At 41.5% G+C, this 23,367-nt stretch overlaps 1 protein-coding gene across 3 annotated transcripts; it reads right to left on the bottom strand.

Moving 5' to 3' along the window:
* Window positions 1-4,458: 4,458 nt before the first annotated feature.
* TTF2 (transcription termination factor 2) lies at window positions 4,459-23,249 on the bottom strand. 3 transcript variants are annotated; one of them, XM_084226769.1, is made up of 23 exons: window positions 23,171-23,249; window positions 22,975-23,086; window positions 22,680-22,766; window positions 21,537-21,603; window positions 20,117-21,067; window positions 19,113-19,239; window positions 17,692-17,849; window positions 16,718-16,799; window positions 16,303-16,416; window positions 15,196-15,346; window positions 14,408-14,513; window positions 13,220-13,410; window positions 12,154-12,307; window positions 11,245-11,336; window positions 10,035-10,117; window positions 9,433-9,572; window positions 8,440-8,610; window positions 7,826-7,884; window positions 6,803-6,956; window positions 6,625-6,707; window positions 5,576-5,650; window positions 5,451-5,496; window positions 4,709-4,746 (listed from the first exon to the last, which is right to left on the bottom strand). In XM_084226769.1, the coding sequence occupies exons 1-22, from the start codon at window positions 23,196-23,198 to the stop codon at window positions 5,478-5,480; spliced, it is 3,204 nt and encodes a 1,067-aa protein (XP_084082895.1). In that variant the 5' UTR covers window positions 23,199-23,249; the 3' UTR covers window positions 4,709-4,746; window positions 5,451-5,477. The 3 variants fall into 3 exon arrangements, with proteins under 3 accessions (XP_084082894.1, XP_084082896.1, XP_084082895.1); XM_084226768.1 differs by lacking the exon at window positions 5,451-5,496 and having other exon boundaries at window positions 4,459-4,746; XM_084226770.1 differs by lacking the exons at window positions 5,451-5,496; window positions 22,975-23,086; window positions 23,171-23,249 and having other exon boundaries at window positions 4,459-4,746; window positions 20,117-21,057; window positions 22,680-22,762.
* Window positions 23,250-23,367: the final 118 nt, after the last annotated feature.

Raw genomic sequence — 23,367 nt, 5'->3', positions numbered from 1 at the left:
TCTTTGCTTGTAGTCAGGCCTTAAAGAGTGCTGTAACAGTAACCTTTTTAGGTATAATTTTGGAATATTGATTGTATCCTTGAAACTATAGCTTTGGAATGTATAGAAAGGAAATGTGCTTATCTCACTCCTTAACAAAACTTAGGAAAACAGCTTGAGAAAGGAAGAGGGACATCCTCTCAAGGATTTACAACTCCAAGGGAAGCTGGACATCACTGATAGTCCTTGTGATAACAAGGGGGACCCACATCTGGGGAGCTGGACTTCACCAGATGGGATTCATCATTGTTCTTGCGGAAACTGGACCAACATCTCGGAAACCACCACCACCATCTGGAGATCCTCCTTTTTGGGACACATCCTGAGAAAAACTAAATCACAATAGTGTATAGAATTGTGATGAAAACAAGTAGAAATAGAAACTGCTGAGAAAGCTTCTGAGTACCCCTATAAATACCTGTAAGCCCAAATATCAGTGTGCAGTTGGAGGAAAACTGCCTCCACTGCACCCAGCGCTCTTTTGCTCATACTTTACCATAATTAATTAATAAATTGATTGTTGCTTGAATATTGGCCTAGTCAAGCTCCTTATTTATAACATGCCCAATCAGGGATAGACACAGGGTGTTCTTAAAACTCTCTATACAGAGACACAAAGAGACACGGGGAAAAAACTGACACCTTCTTTTGCTCCATGAAAAGTGCATCCTGTGTCTTTCTTTAACGAGCTCAACAGTGACATCTGGTGACGGCCGACGTGATAGCGAGCGAGCAGCCTGCTGAGACAGATCGATCACCAACGATCAGCCTCGCTGTGATAGCAACTTACGGGACCCAGAGATGAAACCCAGAGGCGAGTTCAAGTAGCGAGAAGACAGCACAGCTATAGCCAGTGGAGGAAAAAATGCGAATAGAAAAAGGTCAGCTTTACAAATACAACAAGACCATTGAGTCAGGCGGCACCGTCTGAAGTACGTGGGTCTGAAGTCGCGGGAAGAAGATGGCCGAATGAGTTGTGGGGTCAGCAGTGGCAAGAGCTGTGGTGAGTGAACAGCCGAGAGCCGGGAGGTACACAGCATCCATTAGAGGCGCAGGAGCACCATCAGGAATCGTGGGAGAGCAAGCCACAATCAGGGAACAATTTCCCACAGCTTATTGTTATCTTTACATGGATGACATTTTAATAGCAACCCCAACCAAAGATGGCATTGTACAAATTCAGCCAAAATTTATACAAGCATTGCAGAATTCAGACTACAAATTGCCCCCAAAAAGGTGCGGCAACAAGCTCCATGGAAATATCTTGGAGTGAAAATTTTAGACCAAACAATACAGCCTCAAACAATTCAATTTTCAAGTAAAATCCAAACATTAAATGATGCACAGAAACTTTTGGGTATCGTCAGTTGGGTGAGACCCTATTTAGGGTTGACCACTTCACAATTACACCTCTGTTCAACATTCTTAAAGATAACCCTGAGCTGACCTCTCCTAGAAAATTGACTCCAAAAACAAAGGCCACTCGAGATGGCAGAGTGGGCTATGTCAGACAGGTTCATCGCCTGTGCCCTGAAGTTCCAATCACAATATTTGTTGTTAGTACAGATTTACATCCTACAGGTATTATTCGTCAATGGAATACCCAATGGTCTGACCCCCTTCTGTGGGGGGTATGACTGACACCAAGAAAGCATCAGCCCTGACTGTTCTTCAGTCCAATCTTTCATACCCTTAATCTTACATACACTGCACCTGTGTGTCCTCTCTACCCTTTGGTGATTGGTCAGTGCACCTTGGCACTCCATATATCATTGCTTTCAATACTGTTCACCTGTCCTGCACAGTTATAACCCATCAGGGATGAGTCTCGGCTGCAGCCCCACTCCCAATCACCACAAACTGTGTGCCTACTCCTACATCTTCCTACCCCACCAAGCAAAAAAAAAAACAAAACAGTGCCCGCGGTTTTTTAATTGCTTGCACAATTACTCTAGTGCCATCACAGGTGCTTGCAGCTGAATGTTGAAGATCCTTCTAACACTATTGTTCCTGCACCACAGGAATACTTTGAATGGACTTTTACAAAAAGCACACCATTGTAAAGTGTTCTACTAAATTACACAGGACAAATCACCTATCATTTGCCCAGTCACCAATTATTGCAATTAAGTCACACCACTGAGCTGTTCCCGAAACCACTAAAAATTGTACAACCTTAAAAGGTCTTCCTGTCCTTATTTTAGGTCTGAGAAAACAGGTAAAGCTATTGTGACCTGGAAAGATGACGACGGATGGCACACACTAGAGGGTCACAATAATGGGTCATCTCAGCTGCTTGAGTTACCTGCTGTAACCATGGCTCTTCAACACTTTCCTCATGATCCCTTGAGCATTGTAACTGATTCTGCTTATGTTGCAGACACCACACAGTGAGTGGACCAAGCATTACTAAAGGAAGTTGTTAAAAGCTTTGTAGCATATCATCCAAGCCAGAAATCATCCTTATTATGTGTTGCATGTTCAGAGTCATGCCAACTCACCCAGTTTCACAGCAGAAGGTAACACCCAAGCTGATTTGCTAGCCAGTCCTGCCTGGATAATGCTACAGCCAGATACACCGGCACAGGTGAGAGCATCACATGCTTTTTTTACCAAGGTGTTCAGGCCTTACAAAGACGGTTTTCATTATCAAATACCAAGGCCCGCAATATTGTTAACACCTGTGCTGATTGTCAAGGCCACACTGCATCATTACAAATGGATGTAAATCCCCATGGTCTGCAAGCCTTACAAGTTTGGTAAAGAGATATCACCAGCATCCCTTGTTCCTCAATAGGCCAAGCTACTGTTGAAGGTTGTCCTTGGTTACAATGTAAAGATGTATTCTGTTCCCATCCTCAAGAGCTGTTGAAACCAGAAGGGGCATTGTTTTTTCCTTATCTCCTGTTAATGGGCCCATCAATACCTTTCCACATGACTCAGAGATAACTCCCTCCAGGAGCCATTTCTTTTTAATGGACATGGCTCCGCCCAGGGGGGAGGAGCTAAACATCCCCACCTGGATATAATCTGGGATTTGGGACACAAAAGTCAGTCTTTCCACGGGATTCCCAGAGAAACAGCTGTCTTTTCTACTGGATCTTCAGAGGAAGACTACACCCTTTCTACAGGATCACTGCACCAACAGAACCACATCTGCCACTCAAGGAGGACTGCAGCTACCAATCCAACTGGACTGCTACCAACACCCAGACCAACAGGGTGTCAGGTTGTGTTCTGACTCTGTCAGTGTTGTTCTAGTGTATTGCATTGTTTTATTTTATCCTTTTATTTTCTTCCCTATTAAAGAACTGTTATTTCCCATTCCCCTATTTTTCGCCTGAGAGCCCCTTAAAATTTATAGCAATTTGGAGGGGTGGGGAGGGTTTATATTCTCCATTTCAGGGGAGGCTCCTGCCTTCCTTAGCAGACTCTCCTGTCTTTCCAAACCAAGACACAATGTCATACTGTTACTAATTCTCTTTTGTTTGCTCATAGAAGACTTATAAGTAGATCATTCGCTGGAATTTAAGTTTCTCAACTTAGGTAAAGAAACTCATTCTATCTAAACTTGTTATTTTGTACCATCATAATTGTTTCATTCATTGTGCTGTGTTTGTTGTCCTGTTTGCAATGAGCCCTGCAGAGGACAGCAGAGATCACCTTTAAAGTTGTCAAACCAAAAGGGGGAACTGTACTGGTGGAACAGCAGCCAGAAGCCTTACACACTGAACCCTGACTTGAGCTGACAGAAGCCGTGAGAAAGCTGACAGCTCTGCTGAGAACAGAGTCCTGCAGCAGTGGAAAACAACCTGCTTTCCCACTCTTTTTCCTGAGAAAAAACTCTAGGATTTTGAAAAACACTAGCCACCTGTATGAACTGTTTTTGCAACCCTTAGGTAGAAAAATGAAACTATGTCACAAACAACTCTGCAGGTACACGCCAGGGGACTGAGTGACCAATCAATACAGGGTAACAACTTGTTACTGCCCAATCAGGGATAGACACCGGGTGTTCTTAAAACTTTTTATATAGAGACACCAGGGGAAAAAAACAACACCTTCTTTTGCTCCATGAAAAGCGTATCCTGTGTCTTTCTTTAATGAGCTCAACAGCCATAGTATTCTAAGTCCTTCCTTAATTTTGTTACTTAAAATTCTAAAATGTATATAGTCTTATAGAATTATGCTCAATTCCTTTTACTCTTTTTTCATGCCCACACAACCTCTGAACTTCCCTACCTCATGTTTGTCTCCCTTCTTCTTGTTTCACTTATACCTGTGCATCTCCTGTCCTGAAAAGAAAAGCGTTCTAAGTAGAAGGCATTCACAGAAAACCAAGAACCATTTTTGTTTCAAAACAATACCTCAAAACTTTATTAAACTTTATATAAATGATCAATATTGAAACTAGCTACTGAAGTTGATAACTTTCCAGAACTGTTACAAAAATGTAGTTGTTTGTTCAAAATAAACAACCACCTCAGAACAGAAGCCTTATGATGAAATCTGCAGTTACTCACAGGTATAAATTACTTTCTGTTGGGTACTGCAAATGATAATTAGATGCCAAAGAGAATTTTGAGGTCAGCCAGAGTGAGCTTAGTGAAGGTCCCTCCTGTGCCTGACAGAACCTGCTGGGCAAGACCTTTCTTCCTCTTCTGAAGTTGCAGGATCTTTTCTTCTACAGTTCCTTCACAGACAAACCTAAAAAAATTTTAAAAAGGACAAAACAAATCCACACCATCTCAAGTGCTATGAAATAATGTCAGTGTTATATAAACACTTCCTCAGTACATTTCAAAAGATTCATCTTACTTAGAAATTAATAATTAGCCAATTATGTGACTGACAAAATACTTTTCCTCCTATTTTGTCTCAAATCAAGACAACCTCTGAACAGAAAACAGCTATCCTCATATCCAACCACAAGAGCATTTCAAATATAAGTCTGATGCACTTCAGGTCTCAACTTTGGTCATCTGAAGTAACAGCAATTCTGTGACAAAATCCTGTAATTATTGCATGATAACTGATGGCACTTATTATACAAAAAACATTGTACACAAAAGAACATTTTAGATTCCCGTCTTTGAATGTACTGTGCATTTACAATAACTAATTTAATCTTTCAGTATTTAGTTACAGATGCTTTTTCTAAAAGTCAACTTTACCACTTATTAGAAATGCTTTATGTGTTTTTTAGTGATACTAGAAAGGTTCAGGCTTAGGGATCACAGTGAAAAAAATCTCCACTCAATTAAGAGAAATGTTTTGGTGCCCAAACTGTTCTCAGGAATGAACAGGACATTCCCAATAATCCACAGGCTGAAAAACAAGAAACCGCTGCTAGCTGTCAGTACAGCAACATGTGTGTGAGCGCCACACAGAACATGTGAAAACATTTTTACCTCACTGCCCAAATCTCAATGCCACTGTCAGACCTTGTGTCTAGCTCTAAGTAGAGAAAACAAGGTCATTGAATAAAGACAGTATATAAGCAGCAGCTCCTCCTTCTGCTAAGTAAAATGCTGACCTGTGTATCACAACATCCTTCTTCTGCCCCACACGGTAAATGCGGTCACATGCCTGGTCCTCCAGAGCAGGATTCCTACAAGGTAATTAAAAAAAAAAAAGTTGCCTCATTTTCCTGCCTCCAGGGAATCCTCTTTTCTTCCTCTGTAGAACTAAAACTGCTTCCAGCCTACCTTAGGTTTACCAGCTTGATGGCCAGCCTCACCCTGACTGTATTGCCCTATGGCCTGGGAAAGCTAACTGCATGACTGAGACTACTGGTTCATGTAGCCCCAAGCCTGGCCAACAGTTGCTACTCAGAGAAAGCTGAGTAGGGGATGAGGAAAGAGAGTGAAGCAAAAAGGCAAACCCCAGTGAAAAAGGCCATCACTCAGGAATATTTACATAAGAGGTGGGTCCATCTGATAAAGTTACAGGGAATACTTGTTGGTATTCCCTCCGTATTGGAGAAGCATCTCCTTAATACTACTACTCAGCAGGTGGTTTTGTATGAGGCACATTAATTTGTTTTTTAAGTTCTCATGAGTAACTAAATGTTTAAACTAAATGTTTAAAAAACCTGCGATTGTGACTTTGATGAGAGAACACAAATATCAGGAGCTTGCACACACTCTTCTCATATGTAAAACCCAAAGGTACTCTAGCTGTGCCCAGTTACTGACTACGCTCAACACCATTGATTTGTTTCAAGCCAAACTGCCTGTAGGCATTACTGCACCATTTCTATTACTGCAAAAAATTAAGCGAGGGACTGCCAAGTCCCCAGCAGCATTTTGTGATTCAGAGCTGCATACCTGGATTGCTGGTATATTCCTCTATTTTTTCTTGCCCCTACAGTACTGTATTTCATGGCAGTGAGCACTGGATTGACAAATCAGTATCTCGGATGAAGGCCACAGTAAAAACACTTTTCCCCAACTAACCACTAACCCCAACTATAAGCTAAACACCTCCCACCTAACCCAGATGCATCAAACATTACATCCACTGACAAAGCAAGCAGCATGCCCTACATATCCTCTCCAAGATGGAAGTTGTATTTCTCTTTACCAGTGCATATCAAGGAGAAAGAGATGGTTTCCTCCAGTCAAGTTCAGGCCAACACCTCCAGCCAGCAACGAGACCAATATTACCTTCAAAGGCCAAAAAAGAGTTTACAGTCACAGAGTCAGACATCACAACTGCTCATAGCAGAGCTAGGGACTGTTTCCCTGCTCTGAATGCATACCTGAGGCCCTTTGGGATTGTTATTGAACTCTTCCACCACATCCATCCTCTGTTTGGGATTGACAGAGCCATCCACTGTGGCATACTTCAGCCCCAGGCACTGCAGGTGCACAGCTACAACTTTGAGCATGCTCGTCCACTGAGAGACAACCACACTGGAGAGAGAACAGGGAGTTCACAACCAGCACTCTGTACTGGAACAGTTTGGTCATTGCAGTGTGTCACCCAAGGGGACACAACAATTCAGGCACCCTTCCTCACTGCAAACTGGAGCCAAGCCCCTTCCCAATTCAGAAATAGAGGTGTAGTGGGAGAACTTACTGTGGAAGACTAATACCCAATAAACTTCATATAAATTAAGTCTATAACTTTCACCTCTGTTTTTGGATTTTACATTTTCACTTCCCAACCACAAACCTGAGTCACAATACAGCTTTTTCTGAAAATCACAAAAATTAATTAATTAAAAATTAATACCAACACCAAATTTAGATTCATTATAGATTCATTTCACTCTCCAGTTTCTTGGACTAAACAGTAATTTGTTTAATAGTTTCTTGAAAGGGAACAAAAGCAATGTTGGTGCTCCCATTCTTATGAAGGGAAAAGACTGGAAAAAAGCTTTCTATAGGTCCCCATATTAATGCATTCCTGTATCTCTAACAGGTTCAGTTTTAATCTCTACTTTAGTCCTCCACTTCTTTTGGGTTGTAGGGTGGGCAAATACTTCTCATCAAAACAAAATTATTCCCCGTCCTATTTCTGGAGAATAGTCTGCCTGGGCCTGAAGGCCTGAGACTTCTCACATATTCCTTTATGTTTACACTTATCTGTATCTTAAACTCCCCTCTTTTGTCTTAGACTTTTTTTTCCTCAAGACTTATGTTCAACTACTGCAATACTGTCACCATTTTATCATACCGTGAGTTTTGTATTCAATTATTTTAAGCTATTTCTGCTGTAGTCAAGAAACAGCGTGCTTCTCTCAATCACTATGACTAAAGAAAAGGACACGTTTGCTAACCTTTTATGAGGCTCTGGGTGACTCTGAATAGTTTTCAATTCGGCCAAGAGTCGAGCTATCTGCAGGAAAAAAAATCCAAAACATTAGTCTGCTTTTGCTCATAATCCAGGTCCTGCTTGGATATTCTTTATTAAACATAGAAAGTGATCAAAATAGCTTTTCAACTGAAATTTCTTCTGTGTTTAGAGTTTGAAGAGGTTTTGATAGTCATTAGTAAGAACACTCCACCCACAGGAAACAGGGCCAGGAAATCAAATCATACAAGCCTGTCTCACAGAAGTTATTGCAACCTCTCCTCTTGCTGCCACCCCTTTTTTCTTGCTCATCACAAGCACCATGATCTCACATACAAGTTCTTCTGAGCTTCTCAGAATCCAGTGTTTAAAATTTTCACTTACAGTTTTTCAGCAGTCACATTCTCACAGCTTTACTAAAAGTACCCCTCAACATGTGTGAAGTTGGAGCCTTCCCAGAAGGGGCTCAGCAGGCTATCAACCTACTCGTCTGATTCCATCTCAATTGGCAATTTAGCCTGATCTGCAATTACCATTTAAAAGGCAAAGTGCTGAAATCCAAGCTTCTCAAGGAAGGCAAGAATGCCACAACCAGAATACCTTGGTGCTCTCCCTGGTGATGTCAAAGATATCTGTTTGAAAAGCTGTGCCATTGAGGTAGACTGTTGACTTGGAATCAGGAGTCTGGAGCTCAGACAGTGTCAAAGCACCAAGCTGTTCCTCGATGGAGCATGCAAGGCCTTCACTCTTCAAGTTAACTTGATCCAGAGCCTGTGGGAAGAAAGCAAAATAATAATTGATCACAGTCAAGCCTGAGATCAAATTCAGTACTGATCCAGTCAGCACAGTATCTGTTGAGGACGCTGGGTTTGAAGGATGCTATGCAGTATGAAGACAGAAAATTAAGAAACACTACTGGGATCAAACAGATCCTTTGGACCTTTATTCTGCCCCAAAAGCGGCAGTGTATGGAAAGCATGTGAGCTTAGCCATTTCCTGTGGTCCAGTCTCCTCAGACTCCCCCTGCGCTTCAGCATTTAACAATTGTAGGATTACAGATGTTAGCACATAAATTCCTGCCTGCTCCCCTAATAGCTGAACTTTCTCTACAGCTGATATATATATATATATATATATATATATATAGAGAGAGAGAGAGAGAGAGAGAGAGAGAGAGAGAGAGAGTTCAGAGCTAATAACTACTGCAAGATTAGTCTGCTTCATGCAAGGCAACCTCAAAGCACTGACAGAGGTCTCCAACACAAAAGAAGCCCTTGAAACAGGCTACACTTGTGCACTTTCCAAGACTAGGTTAAGATTAAGACTTCTTTGCCATTAAAATTCTAGTTCCCTTTTTGTCTGAATAAATGTATTTCCAAAGACACAGCTGTTCATATAAGTCATGCTGGGGAACTCTTCAGTAGAAGGGAAGCCCATCTGAAACATCTTGGGCTTCAAAACACAGAGTCCTAAAACTGACTCTGTTCATACTCTCATAGCTAAGAGAAACAAAGGTGTTAACAAGTCTGTTAACTTGCATAAACACTTAAAAAAAACCCCACTAAACCCCCCACACCACTACAATGCAATTACCACTTTCAATAAGGAGAGATGGCAGCAGCACTGACGGAGTCTCAAGAGCATGGACAAGACATGGACAGTACTTGAGACCTGGGAGGCACTTTGTGAGCCTGCTAGAAATTCCTTTTGACTGACTCCAAACTCTTGTGCAACTGCCAAGGAAGGAAGACAAAACATCAAGAGCTCTTGAAAGCATTTCTGAGCATTGCCCATCCACCTCCAGGAAGAGGTTCACAAAGAGGAGTCAAGAATGAACAGGCAAGCAAATACCTGATTTAACACAGGAACTCATCAACCCCCAATTTAAGTAAAAAACGGAAAAAAAGACAACACAAGTCAAAGTATGATATACCATACACTAATGCTGACATTTGTTATCTGAGCAACTAGACCTTTATTTCAAAGGAAAATTTAGGCCCAGAAAGATTAAAAGATTTTTCCAGAGCCACAACGAGAACACACTTAGAATACTAAGGTATAAGTCTTTGCAACAATGAGGGGAGCATTTCCTGAAGAATTTCTAAATCCTGGCCCCAGGTGTCTGTTCCCCCTTCTGAGCTGTGCACTTAAAAGCCACTTCTGAAAATGTTTTCAGGGGGAGGGCATGCTCAAACCTTTCTCAAAGGGGTTACCACCATCATACTCTCTGTCTTCATTTTTCTGTTCTTGTCTCTTTAGGTATGACTGTAGTGTTGACCTGTTAAAAAAAAAAAAAGACAAAGACACTGGGATTCACAGCAAGAAAAAAGGCAAGAGGGACCTGAGTTTAGCAAGCTGATGATGCATTAAGGTAAGGAAGGTTTCATTAATCATTCAGTCACAAAAATGATCACTAAAAAAACCCCAGTCTTATTTAACCTGAGTATGATCAAAACCAAAGATGCATTTTGGAAATCACAAGAGAAAGCAAGTCTGCATTTTGAGTATGAAAACACTTTTAAATGTATATTTAAAAGGAAGGAAAAATCTTTACAGTGAGACTGCTGAAAGAGCCTAGGAGAATACAAAGTGATGCTGGCTTGCATTACAGCTATCTGAAAAGACCAGCATAATTTCTAACTGTACAAGAATCACAGAGCAAAGATAATTCTCTCATTTACAGGTGCTCACACATCATCATTTAAGAACTACTGTAGTGGTGTTTGCAGGGGTCCCAGGATGAGGGAAGAGATAAGAATCTTGCCCCCATGTTTCAGAAGGCTGATTTATTATTTTATTATATATTTTATATTTAAAAAATTATATACTAAGACTATACTAAAGAACAGAAGAAAGGATTTCATCAGAAGGCTTGAAAGGAAAGGAATGGAATGATAATAAAATTTTGTGACTGACCAGAGAGTCCGAGACAGCTGGATTGTGATTGGCCATTAATTAAAAACAATCACATAAGACCAATCAAAGATGCACCTGTTGCATTCCACAGCAGCAGATAATTATTGTTTACATTTAGCTTCTGAAGCCTCTCAGCTTCTCAGGAGAAAAATCCTAGCAAAAGGATTTTTCATAAAATATGTCCGTGACAAACTACTTGTTGCAATTCCAAGTCTTTGGAGTCTTGAAATCAGTGAGATTAAGTGTAAGGCTAGAATACAAAGCTCATATAAGGCATGAATATATGGGAGAAAAGAAATTAATCAGTTTTGCCTGCTACCTGAACAAACAGTATATTTTCAAACACACCAGACAGACAAATCAGAAGGGGAAAAAAATTAATAGGAATTTATCCGAAAGCTCTCCTCATCTGAAGTGAATTTCTCTTCTGATTTCCATATCAATAAGAAACAAACCCACAAAATACCATATCTCTACCCACATTTATACCTGGATCTTGCAAAGAGCACATTGTACACTGATTGCTCCTCTGCTGTAAGTTTTAACTGATGCAACTGTGTCCTACGCTGGGGCAGAGATACCTGAAGTGAAAATTCACAGGATCAGATGTATGCAGCGCAAAAGTCTTAGAGAGCACCACAAACAGCAGCAATCCAAGATTTAACACAACACTCTACGTCTCAGAAGATAGCTGTTTGTTCACTAAAGCCATATGTATTAATGTAATTATGACAAAACAGACACTCACAGAACTCCAAGGAGCCTGGTTAACACAATAAAATCTTTATTCCAGCTCATCCAATAACAATTCATACTATGTATGAACTGCTCAAAAACTACCACAAAGGGATACATTTTTGTACAAAGAGATAAATTTTGTATTGTTAAAGTACCTTATTTCCCCATTCAAAATCAGATAGTACATCAAAATGATATCTTTTAAAGGCTTAAGACACACCTATGACTAATACTCCATTCAACAGACTGTTTGTAAAAAGCAATGCAGAAAGCCAATGCTCCAGCACACACCAAGTCCATTTGACATGTGGCAGCTTGGGTTCTCAGACCTAGGCTAGTCCAGTAATCTAGACTAACCTTTCCACTAAGTGGCCATCTATATGCAATTACTTGGCACATTTTTGTCTGATATAAATAATACATTATTTATTTTGTCTGATATAAATAATATGTGATTTATAACTGAAAGGTTTCATTATTTTATTTAATTTTGCTTTCTGGGTAAGCAACCAAATAATTCCACCGACATTTGCTTTTCTTGGTCAAGAGGCAGCAGCAGATAGCCCCCCCCCCCATTAACAAATTTATGCATGTAAATAGCTAGCTGCTGTAAAGAAAACAATGGAATGATGGTATAGTTTTGGAGGGTAAAGTTCTTACCAGGGGCTTGCCAGATGAATCCAGCTGGTCCTTAGTTCTCTGCAGTAAGAGGCTCCTGGTTAAGAGGCTTAGCCTCTCCCCTCCCTTCCTTGTGTTGTTATCTACCTGGTACTTCCAAACTTTGTATTCATCAAAAGGAGAGCAACGTAGAAACCTGTGACAGGAAGGAAAGAGACTTCATACCAAAGGATGAAGAGTTCTTCCCTTACTCCGGAGCGACCAGAACCAAATTTCTTGCTATTCCTTGCTACCAAAACAAACCATTTCCAAATGCCAATAACTGCATGATCAAGGAGCAGTAATTCATTTCCAGTGTAATGGTGGTGATAACTTGTTTGCTTAGATGTCCTACCATCACTAATACTGTAAGTACCTGTTCCTGATTCTGTACCCATCACTTCCTCTTAGCCCATTATGTTTCAAGCATCACCAGTAAACAGAGGACATCCAGAATGCAGAGGCACTTGCCAAAAAGCATATTCATCTGTTATTTCAAAATAGCAAACTTCTTACTTGACAGTTAATTACTATTATCCAAAATTAATTTCAAATGCAAGTTTTCTTGGGTTCTACACAACACCATTGGTAACCTTCCCCCTCTCAGCAATGAGGAGCACCTGTTTATCATTTTTCAGAGAATCCAAAGTTTTCACCCTTTCCTTCAATGCCCTTGTAGCACAACACTCCAAGAAGGTCCTCCCAGGATGCCCTGGTAACAACAGGGATTAACTCAAAAAACCTCTGTTCATTAAAATTGGTTTGTGCATACTCATCCTGAAGACAAAGGAGATGCAAGGTAATTTCCCCTTTGTTCTCCATGGAGACAGAAAAGCGACACACAACAGCAGACACATGGTCAGCCATTTGCAATGCCTCAACCACATCCTTTGCAATCCATTAATATGACTAATCCTACTACCTAATGGTGCTAACCATTAATATAACTAATCCTACTATTCCACATATCTTAGAGACATCTCAAACTTAGAAACAACTTCAGCACTTCATCAGAGATGAATTACTAAGACTGGATCCCTGTCCATGTGGTCATGTGCAGCCAGCTCACCTCAGGAGAGAGTACATGTCCAGCAAGTTGTTCTGTATTGGCGTCCCAGTGACAGCCCATCTGGCACTGGCTCTCAATTTGCACACAGCTATAGAGGTTTGAACCCGTGGATTTTTAATATTGTGAGCTTCATCCAATATAATTCGAGCCCAAGCTACCCTGAGCAGAGGGGAACACGGAGATGATCCACTCTGAAAGAAAAAGCAGACTATAATCTGAATCAAAACCTAGGTTGTCAAAGGAGGCACAAGCAAACACAGTTTTCCAGCACAAAGTATTTTTGTGATGTTAGTCAGCAGCAGTTTGTGCTCTTACTGTCCTGTAAGAAATGGTCACCAAATATCATCTCTTTAAAGCTTCCACGTTTTAGTTTATAAGCCAAAAACTAACTTCTTTGCCTGATCTCAATAACAATTTCTAGTATTTTGTTCGTTTTCTTGCTTTTAACATTTTATCTTATAATGCTGTTGCTTCAAGAGGTGTTTCATATCAGTAAAGTTTTGCTATGCTGAGATGAAGGACCACATATAATTATTCTGATCTCTCAAAATTTTATAGATGCCACCTAGAAATTTCAGAAAATTCCAAGTCCTGTTTTCTTCAAGAGCTACATCTAGAGCTGGGCAGAGATAAAGGAGACAGCAAGGGACTTCCTCTACACTGTGTTGTCATTTCAGTCAGCACTCAGCAATCACATCATTATTTTCATAGCCCAGCCAGCAGACTGCTGTTTCTTCAAGGCAGCATGGAAGCTGCCTCAGTCTCAGTTCAGACTGATTCAGAGCCTGAGGTTTCTGGTAGTTTGGGGTGGCATTAGTGCTTCAAGCAACAAAGAACATCAAACAGAAGATTCTACTACTCCTTCACCTCATAAGGAGAATGAGATTCATCATTGCATTCTTGAAATTACTACTAAAGACATTTCAACAGTCTATATTCAATATAGTATATTCTATAATTCTACAGAACATATATATTGTGAATATATCTGTTCTTGCTCCACTTTACAGCACTTCCTCTCATCACTTTGCTTTTACAAAAATAATCAACAGGGATTTATGAAAAAAAAAAAGGATCAAGTTGCTGCTCACTGTAGCACATATAAGGTGCTACTTGAAACAACAATGGTTTGTAACATCTCAGAGCAAAACTTTAAGGCAATTCCCCATTGACATTATGGCTCCTCACCCCCACATCATGGTCCTGAGCAGGGACTTCCCCCTCCTCTTTGGTTGTGGGAACCTCCTTGGAGAGAAGGCTGTAGGTTGTGACAACAACATCATATCCAGAAAGCCTGAATGAAAAGAAAAGTACTAATCAGGAACAAGAACCAGTAAGAATTTTTTTTGCAAGAGAGACTAAATGCATGCTGAAGAATGCATTTAAGAACACAGTGCTACAGGAGCCGAAACTGAGTTTTACAGAAAACGGAGCTTCATTGCAGTTAAACAGGAAAAACGCATTGTCCCCATTTTAAGGATACTGGAAGTAGACACATCAAGCTCAAGATGACAGTAAAAGCCCATTGACCAGAATGCACACCACATGGCATGAGCCGTACTTAGAGCCTGGCACCCAGGAATACTGCTCAGCATGCCCTGAAGAGGTCTAGAAAATACACTGAATTATACATACCGCTGATAAAAAATACAACTACCAAGCACAAGCATGTAAGAAACTGCCACTGACAATCTTTGCAAGCAAGAGATATTTTGGAGAATATACACCTTTTTTTTTTTGCTATCAGAAGCAACAACAGCCTCCACCAGAACCACTGAGCATGGGCACAGGCCACAAATGTTTTACTAAATACACCTTGACAGCACACATCAGCCTGACTTTCCGGACCTTCCACATTTCCATACTTCACATTCTCCCATCATTCTACATCCACTTTCATTTCAATTTTGATAAACACAGTCTCTTGCTACATAGTATTTTGCTTTCCTTGGTCATATTTATGGTTTAGCACTTACACCTCTGCATGCTTATCACGATTTGACCCATGATACAGATAGACCCTCAGTTTGCCAAAGACCACGCGTCTCTCAATCTCTTTCTTCCAGTGATGGATCAAGGATGCAGGACAAATAACTAAAGTGCCATGGGAAGGGATAACAGTGAAGTCTAAAAGAAAATATTGCAGACAGGTTTCAACATCTTCACATTAGACTAGAACAAAGAATCTTTGGAAATTTGCAATTGAGAAGAGTGTCCAAGCAATTCCATGAGGATACAGACAGTACAAACTGTCTGTATCCTCATGGAAACAATCCTCAGAAGCAGCACTCTTTAAAAAAACACTAACATCACCAGTGTCTGAGGACATGATAAAAGTGATCTTTGGGGGAGAGTTGGAAAGAAAAAGATCAGTTACAGAGAGGCGAGTAGTAACTATTTGATGTCCCTATGAAAACTATGCATATGTTTAAAAAACTGTGAAATCTTTTGCAAACCCAGCATATCACTCTCCACAACTTCCTGAAAGGTAGTTGTAGTCAGGTGGGGGTTGGTCTCCTTCTCCAAGCAGCAACTGACAGAACAAGAGGTCACAGTCTCAAGCTGCATCAAGGGAAATATAGGTTAGACATTAGGAAAAAGTTTTTCATGCAAAGAGTGATAAAGTACTGGAATGGTCTGTCCGGGGAGGCGGTAGAGTCACCATCCCTGGATGTGCTTAAAAGAAGACTGGACGTCGCACTTGGTGCCATGACTTAGTTGAGCTGTCAGGGTGTCAGAGAACAGGTTGGACTCGATGATCTTGAAGGTCTCTTCCAACCTTGTGATTCTGTGATATGCTGGCTTTAACTATTTCAGGAAAACAGTAAAAAAAAAAAAATCTTCAAACAATATAATGAGTTGGAAAATCCTACACATCCAGTGGGAGACAAAAATGACCATGATCAGAGAAAGGCCATGCAAGAAGGCACAGTACAATTTAGCCAAATGAAAGTTTCCTGCAGAAGGAAAGTGAGCACAGATACAGTGTGTTGCTGTACAACCCCTTAACCTGTAACGCTTTAGGCATTTCAGATGGCACTTCATCATAATGTACGTGCTGTAGCATGGAAAAAATTCTGTACCATTTTTGGATAGCCATACTTCTAATGTCTCCTTTCTTTTCTTTGTCTTCAGCTGCTTCTGGGCCAGAATGAGAGCAATCATGGTTAGAGTCTTCCCCAAGCCCATGTCATCCGCTGCAAAGAGATGCACGCAAGTTATCACCTGCAGAAACGAGCACCCTTGGATCTACACTGAGTGAAATACTACAACAGAGCATGTCCTGGGGAACCCAGAAAATCAAAAATACACAGATGAAAATGTCAGGGTACGATTTAGTAATTGATTAATACCTGTACTTGGTAATAGGACATAGAAAACAAGCCCTTTTGATATGTCTACAAAATAGCCAGTTACTGGCCTCTAAGTAAGTTACATGCAAAACTTTGCTGCCATAGATCTGCCCTGCAAAATCCACTTTGCCACTCTGTTGCTCACCCAGAATTCCTCCACACGGCCTCTGACTCTCTCTCCAGAGGAGCCATGCAAGCGCCTGTTTCTGGTGCTGCAGCAGTGGGACCTGAGGGGGTGAGTGAAACAGAGGATTTGAAGGAAACACCTGGCAAAATTGACACTTCTGCTTCCTGTACCAACTGCCATGTTCTCTGTTTTACTACAATTTACTACAATTGCCACATTCAACTGTTTTACTACAATCCTACTAAAAGGAGTTTACCTACCTGATCTTCTTCCACACAGGCTGGGATACCCAAGGTAAGCAACTTTTGCAGACAGGAGGTAAGCAGTACCACGATGAGCCTTCATAATGTTTCCTGCACTAACCAGCCTAATGCCTCAGAGTGCTCTCAGAGAGCAGATAACGATGGCTTGTTCAGCTGGAAAATCCACCCCAGACTGCTTTGCTTACAACAGCTTCCACTGTCAAGGAAAGGGATTGAGAACCCTTCCCCTTTTCTCACCGAGTCTAAGACCCCCTACAGACTCTTAAAACACGAAGAGGGATTACATACTACCATCACAGGACATTCAGTGGCCTTCCCCACCACTGAAAAGGTCCCAAGACAATGTGACAAATGACATATTATACATGCACCTAGACACGATCCTGTAGAGGCACGTGCCTTTGTTCCAATACCTTGTATATAACCTCAAATAGATCAGAACTACTCGGCAGTCCATCATATTCCATGAACACAATCACCTGGAAACCTTTTTTGAAAGATTACTTCTTATAGCTCACCAGGAAGAATGAAAAATGAGGTTCTCAGCCTGTTCCTCACATCTCTGTTCTGCCAGTCACATACAAACAACGTGGATGGAACATAATTAGAGTATCTCCATCCAGCAGGATGCAAAGTATGTCAAAGTGGGAAGGAAGGAATGCTCTAGAGTACTACTCAGAGGTTGTGATTCATTCATTAGCATGACAGCTTCCATCCTTGCCAACCCACCTTCAGGCCAGAGGGATCTTCAGCTGCAGTCTCCTCTGTTGGACAGGATTCTAGAGATTTGTGAAGATGATTAATAGCCTCAAATGTGGCATTGTCTACAGCCCTGATTCGGTCTTCTGTCATTCTTCCCCCATACAGATTCTGCACACCAACATTCACTGCAAAGATACAGTACCAGAGATGTGTTTACAAAGCTAACTTTCCCAAACAGATCTTTCATCCCAGAGATTGACTTCAGTGGCTACCGATGCCAGAGGGACAGTATGCAGCAACAAAACAGGCTTAGTATTCTCACATGTACCCACAAGTTGCAGGATTATTTCAGAAATAGTACTTATATTATTACTTATACTACAGGGTTCTCTGTAATAGCAAAGTCCTTCTATACTTCCAAAACTTTGGCCACTGGAACCCAAAGTAGCAGCAGCTGGGAGGTGACTCTGTGAGCCTGCAGAGGCCTTTGCTGTAGGATCCTGAAGCAGGAGAGGCGCTATCGACTTTGTACCTAGCCTGCCAACTGAGTTAGATAAAGACACTTCACAGTAGCTGCTGCTTGTGCTATCCTGCCCTTAAGGAGAAAGGAATCATAGGTGGAAAAGGTTGGACAGTGAATCTCAGAGCCTTGCTCTATAGCCCAGAGAAGAGCCTTCATTTTGCCCAACAGTCTGCTTGCAAAATACTATGAAGTGGTGATGACTAATTGAATAGCAGATTACCACATCACCTGAGCCACTGCAACTACAAACATGTGCTCTTGTGCTGCTGTGACAGGCAATGTGTCCGGCTGCAGCCTCACTATGTGGTTCACAGCAACACAGAGAACTGCAGCTGTGATCAGAGTAGTGCAGACAAGGTCAGTTTTGAACCCTGTTCCTAGATGATTTATTAATATTGAAGCCATCTCTCTTGTCAATATTTTAGACACAAAAACTATTAAAACATCCAAGAACAAATGGGCCAAGAGAGCTCATGAGCTTTTCTCTCTCAGGGATGGCGCACTGGAAGCTGCTCATTTTGAATCTGGTAACTGGAATATTCAGTGATGACATGCATGAACAGCACAGTTCTATAATGCAACAGAGGGAGTGAACACTTCATTGGCATGTTCTCATAGAGATACCTGTCTCAGTCATGGTAGCCAAAGCTGGAAACCTAGATCCTATGGGTGGGAGGAAATTCCCTTGGGAAGCCACTACATTACAGAGGAAACATTTGAGTTGCTCCATCCATCTGCTCCCAGACACATACTTTGCAATTAACAATTTTCCTCTTCAGTAAATCTCAACAGACAAACGTTTTTAAGACCACAGGCCATATAAAAGTATATGCTATGCTTCCTCCATATTAACAACTATTTTAAGACAAACTGTTTTGTAAACCTCTGGAAAAAAAAAAAATTTAAAAAAAAAACCTAGCCCTACCTTTTTCACTAGTATCTGCTGTTGAAATGTCAAGAGCACTGAGTGCAGCTTCCAAATCCTGCACTTGCTTTAATAAGCGCTCCCCTTTATCTGGCAGCATCTGAACGTTCACTGTAGCCAATGTACTCTGCAAAAAAGAAAGAAGCCAAAACTTGAGTGTGGTCACCAAGCTCTCTGTCAGCCCAGAACAATCAGGTCAGAAGTCTAAAAAGAACTAATCCTATCCCCATTTTAATTTGCATTTTGATACTGTTCTGTAGTCTTCAAAGGTTTTCAAGTGCTATTCAGTGCAATTAAATGGTCTTTTAGCAGAAAATAAACTAACCATTACTGTTCTTTAGAAAACTAACCATTAGTGTTTCATTGGAAAATATGGAAGGACACAGGATTCCTCCTTTTTATGAAACAGGCAATCAGGTGAGTCAGACAATCTTAACATCTCTCAAAACATCCACAACATTTAACCTACTCGCACCTTTCTCTCTGTGCTTGCAAAAACGACAGTTCTGATTTAATTTCAAAGTTCTGTTCTGAACTCCAGACAAACAGGGGGGTTCAGAATGAAAACTGAAAAACAGTGATTGGCAATTGGGGAAAAAAAAAGCAAACAGGCACATACTTTATTTCACCCCAGTGTAAGCCTTCATAGCTAGATCACTCCTACTGCATGAGGCCAAGAGACAGCCATGTTATTTACAAAGGTTAAACTGGCTGTGCACTATTCCATTTTGTGCAAATGATTTTCAAAGTAAAAGACAAGACACAACCTCAAGTGGATCAAAACTAAGAAGGCAGAAGATTGTACTACCTTCCAAATAATTGGTTTGTATCAGCTTATTACAACCAGTCTGTACAAAGGCTGAATTCCCTTCCATGCCACATCTTCCTAAACCCCATTTTGAGTTTCTGCTGTGAGGAGACATATTCCAATGCCTGTCACAAGTAACAGAACTCACCTTCAAAACAGAACAATAAACCCCCCAAACAATAGGTGCAAAAATTACCTTTTTCTGTTTCAGCTGGAGTAGAAGACGGTTATGAAGCACTTTAGAGTCCTGGGGTCCTTCCATGTGATGTGATGCTGCTGCTCCTGCTGTCCCCTGCACACTCTTTCCTGATTTTCCTGAAGGAATCTCAACTGATTTCTCAGGTTTACTTTCACCTAATGAGGAACAAACAAATTGTTCTTCATCACTATCACTGGCAGAGGCTTTACCAGGAGACTGTGGTAGCCCTGGCCCGAGTAGTGCCTTGGGCAGCTCTGCCTCTGCCCCTCTTCTCAGGGCAGCACACTGCAATGCTGACTGTGTTCCTGCTAGGGAAGGGGCATCTTCCTTAGACACCGGTGTCATTTCACCATTCTTCTGACCACTGCAATGCTTCTCTCTTGTGTCTTTATCCCTACAACTTTTTAAGCTTTTTTCTCCAAGCTGCTCCTCTCCTGGAGGCTTGGTACTTGTACTTTGCTTTCCAAGACTTAGTGGGAAGAGTTTTGATCTTGTGCCTGGCTCCTTGTCCACACAATTAGAAGGCTTTTTGGCTTCCCTGGCACTGCCACCATATTTCTCTTCCTCTGCAAGTGTATTTTTCTCTTTCCTGGTCTCAGAAAGGCAAAGTATAGATTCAGACACTGTAGTCTCCCGAAGATCTGGGTCACTTTTACTTCCTGTGGATGATTTCTTTTTATTTTTGAGCAGTTTCAGAGGTACTGTCTCTATGGAGGAATCAGAGGTCACTTTCTTTTCTTCATGTGACACCAGCACACTCTCAATCTCTGCTTTAGCTCCTTTTGCTTTAATTTCCTCTCCACTTCTTTGCTTCATTTGTTTCCAGGATGATGGTGCACGATTCTCATCTAGCACTTTGAATGGATTTCTTTGGCTAGTGGGATTGAAGAAAGGTACTGTTCTGGGCTGGGATTCCAAGGGTTTTGACACTTTGGTACCTTTTGGATCCTGAAATATGTGCATGGCAGTAAATATTAATGTACAAATTATTAAAGCCTGTTAAAAACACACACAACCTTATCACCTCAAGCAAGACTTCATCCTCTACCAAGATCATCTTTCCTATCATTTTAACAGAATCAGGATAACATTTCATAAGAAATCCAAAACAAAAGCTGGTTTTCTACTTTTTTTGCCATTCCCATTGTTTTTAGGGATTTAGTCCCAATAGCACAATCTCTAGAAAAAAAGACAGTCAGGAATCAAATCCAAGCTTCTTCTAAACTGAAGAATAGTGAGTACTTCACACAACTTAGAAGAAAGAGAAATCTCATCTACAGGACAGCAGGCCTGATACACTTCTTGGCTGGGAAATATAAAAACTCCCACTAAGTAGTTTCAGAGGTGATTATGGTATTTGGAATGAAAAGCCATGCCGGAGTAAAGAGATACTATAATACAAACAAACCACTCTTACCTGCCATGGGAAGTTTCCACACCATTTCTTCCCATTCACCTTACTCTTAAGGCACCGGTAAAACAACCTACCAAGAATTAAAACAAGATTTCAATCCCAGGAGACAATGAAGAAGCTCTAAGCATTATTTTTAAAGTACTTTGCACCAAAAACCACAACAGACAGGTTCTACAAGTCTGTACTTTATGTTCAGACCTTTGCATAACAAAAGGCTCTGAACACTGGCAACAGAGCTTTTCCCAGGAGTAGTGTTCTCTAAATAAAGATTCCCATGGTTTGGGGTTTTTCTAAATTTTAGCAAGAGAAGAGTAACTGCTCAGGCAAAAATACTGTCTATGTTTAAAGCCTTAGAAGCATCTTATGATTTCAAGGTGCAAGGAAACAACCCTTCTTTTAGTTACACTGCACAGGCTGCCTCATCTTTATAACAACTCTTTTTTAAACTAGCAGCCAAGCAGGATTGCTGCAAGTACTTTATCAGAACTAACATTGGGGAATTTGACACTGAGTTTGGATGACTCCAACCACAGAGCCATGCTCAATTCTGTTAAAAACAAGCACTATCTGATGACCCAGGTTTATACTACTGAATGCAACTGCTAATGAAAGTGGCAAACATTTGGAAACAGGGTAAGTGAAGGCTTCCAGGTTCAAAGACTCTTCAATTTTAGAAGGAAACTGCAAGTTCTCTCTGGTTCTCCAACACCATTTGTTTCAACATGTGCCATAGACCCCTGTTTTCACTTTGAATGATTGGTAGTTCAATTCTCACTTGTTCATAAATAATAAAGAGAGCTAAGAGCCTCCTGATCTTAAGAACAACAATCTTCATTTTTAAGAGGCAGCATCCCACAAAGTTAGTCTTCAAATATGCCATAAAAATGAGATACTCTAAATAATGGCCCTCCTTTCCTCACAGAACATAGGTACAGCTTAGATGAATGTTAAATCCTTATTACAGAAAAACTACTTAATCACAGGATTCAAGTTTTTTCTGATGTAAATGACTAAACGACCATTAGTCAGAATCAGTTTGAGAAGATTATTTTAAGCACTGAACATAGATAAAGAAGGAAAAAGGAACACAGGTTTTACCCGTTTTAAGGCAGACATTTGGTTTTTTTAAAAATTTGAGGAACTTACCGGTATTCATCTCTGTCCTGTTGCTGAACCAGGACTTGCAACTCCACGACGCACCCCTCATGGATCAAGCAGTGAGAAGCAGGAACCCTGAAGGGAGGAAAGGAGAAGCGGGAGAATACAGACAAGACGAACTGCCCAGGAAACCGCCACCGCAAAGCAATCACTTGCGACAAAACAAAGGCTACGTAAGAAAACAAGTTTGCGACTGCTGACACAGCAGTGAACTTCCCTCGGGACAGCCAAGTGTGTCCCCTGTCCCATCGTCCCCCTCCTGCCGCCCCTGCCCTGCACCTACGGCGCTGGAAGGACGAAGCCGCAGGCAGCGGGGCCCTGCCTCCCGCACACGTAGAAGCTCTTCCCTTTGTTGGGGCCATCGCGGACGCCCGTTTTCAGGAAGCAGAGAGACCCTGCGGAGCGGAGAAGAGCAGAACTAGTCAGGACGAGCCCCCCATACCCAGTCCCTCATGGAAACCACCCGGGCCCCCCCTCACCGTGCTCCGAGCACAGCACGGCCTCCATGGCCGCGCGGCGCGGCCGCGGCCGCCCTTCGAACCGGCCAATCCCGCCGGGCCGGCGGTCCCACCAATCAGCGCGGGGCAGGGGCGGGGCAGCCAATCGCCGCTGCGCTGTGCTCCCCGAGGGCGGGAACAGGCGAGAGGGGAGCTGCTAAGGGGGCGTGGCCACACGC

The sequence above is a fragment of the Fringilla coelebs genome (genome assembly GCF_963513975.1).
Source record: "Fringilla coelebs genome assembly, chromosome: 2".
Classification (NCBI taxonomy): domain Eukaryota; kingdom Metazoa; phylum Chordata; class Aves; order Passeriformes; family Fringillidae; genus Fringilla; species Fringilla coelebs.
Note: the sequence above shows the minus strand (reverse complement) of the source record. Positions and strands in the feature narration are given on the sequence as shown.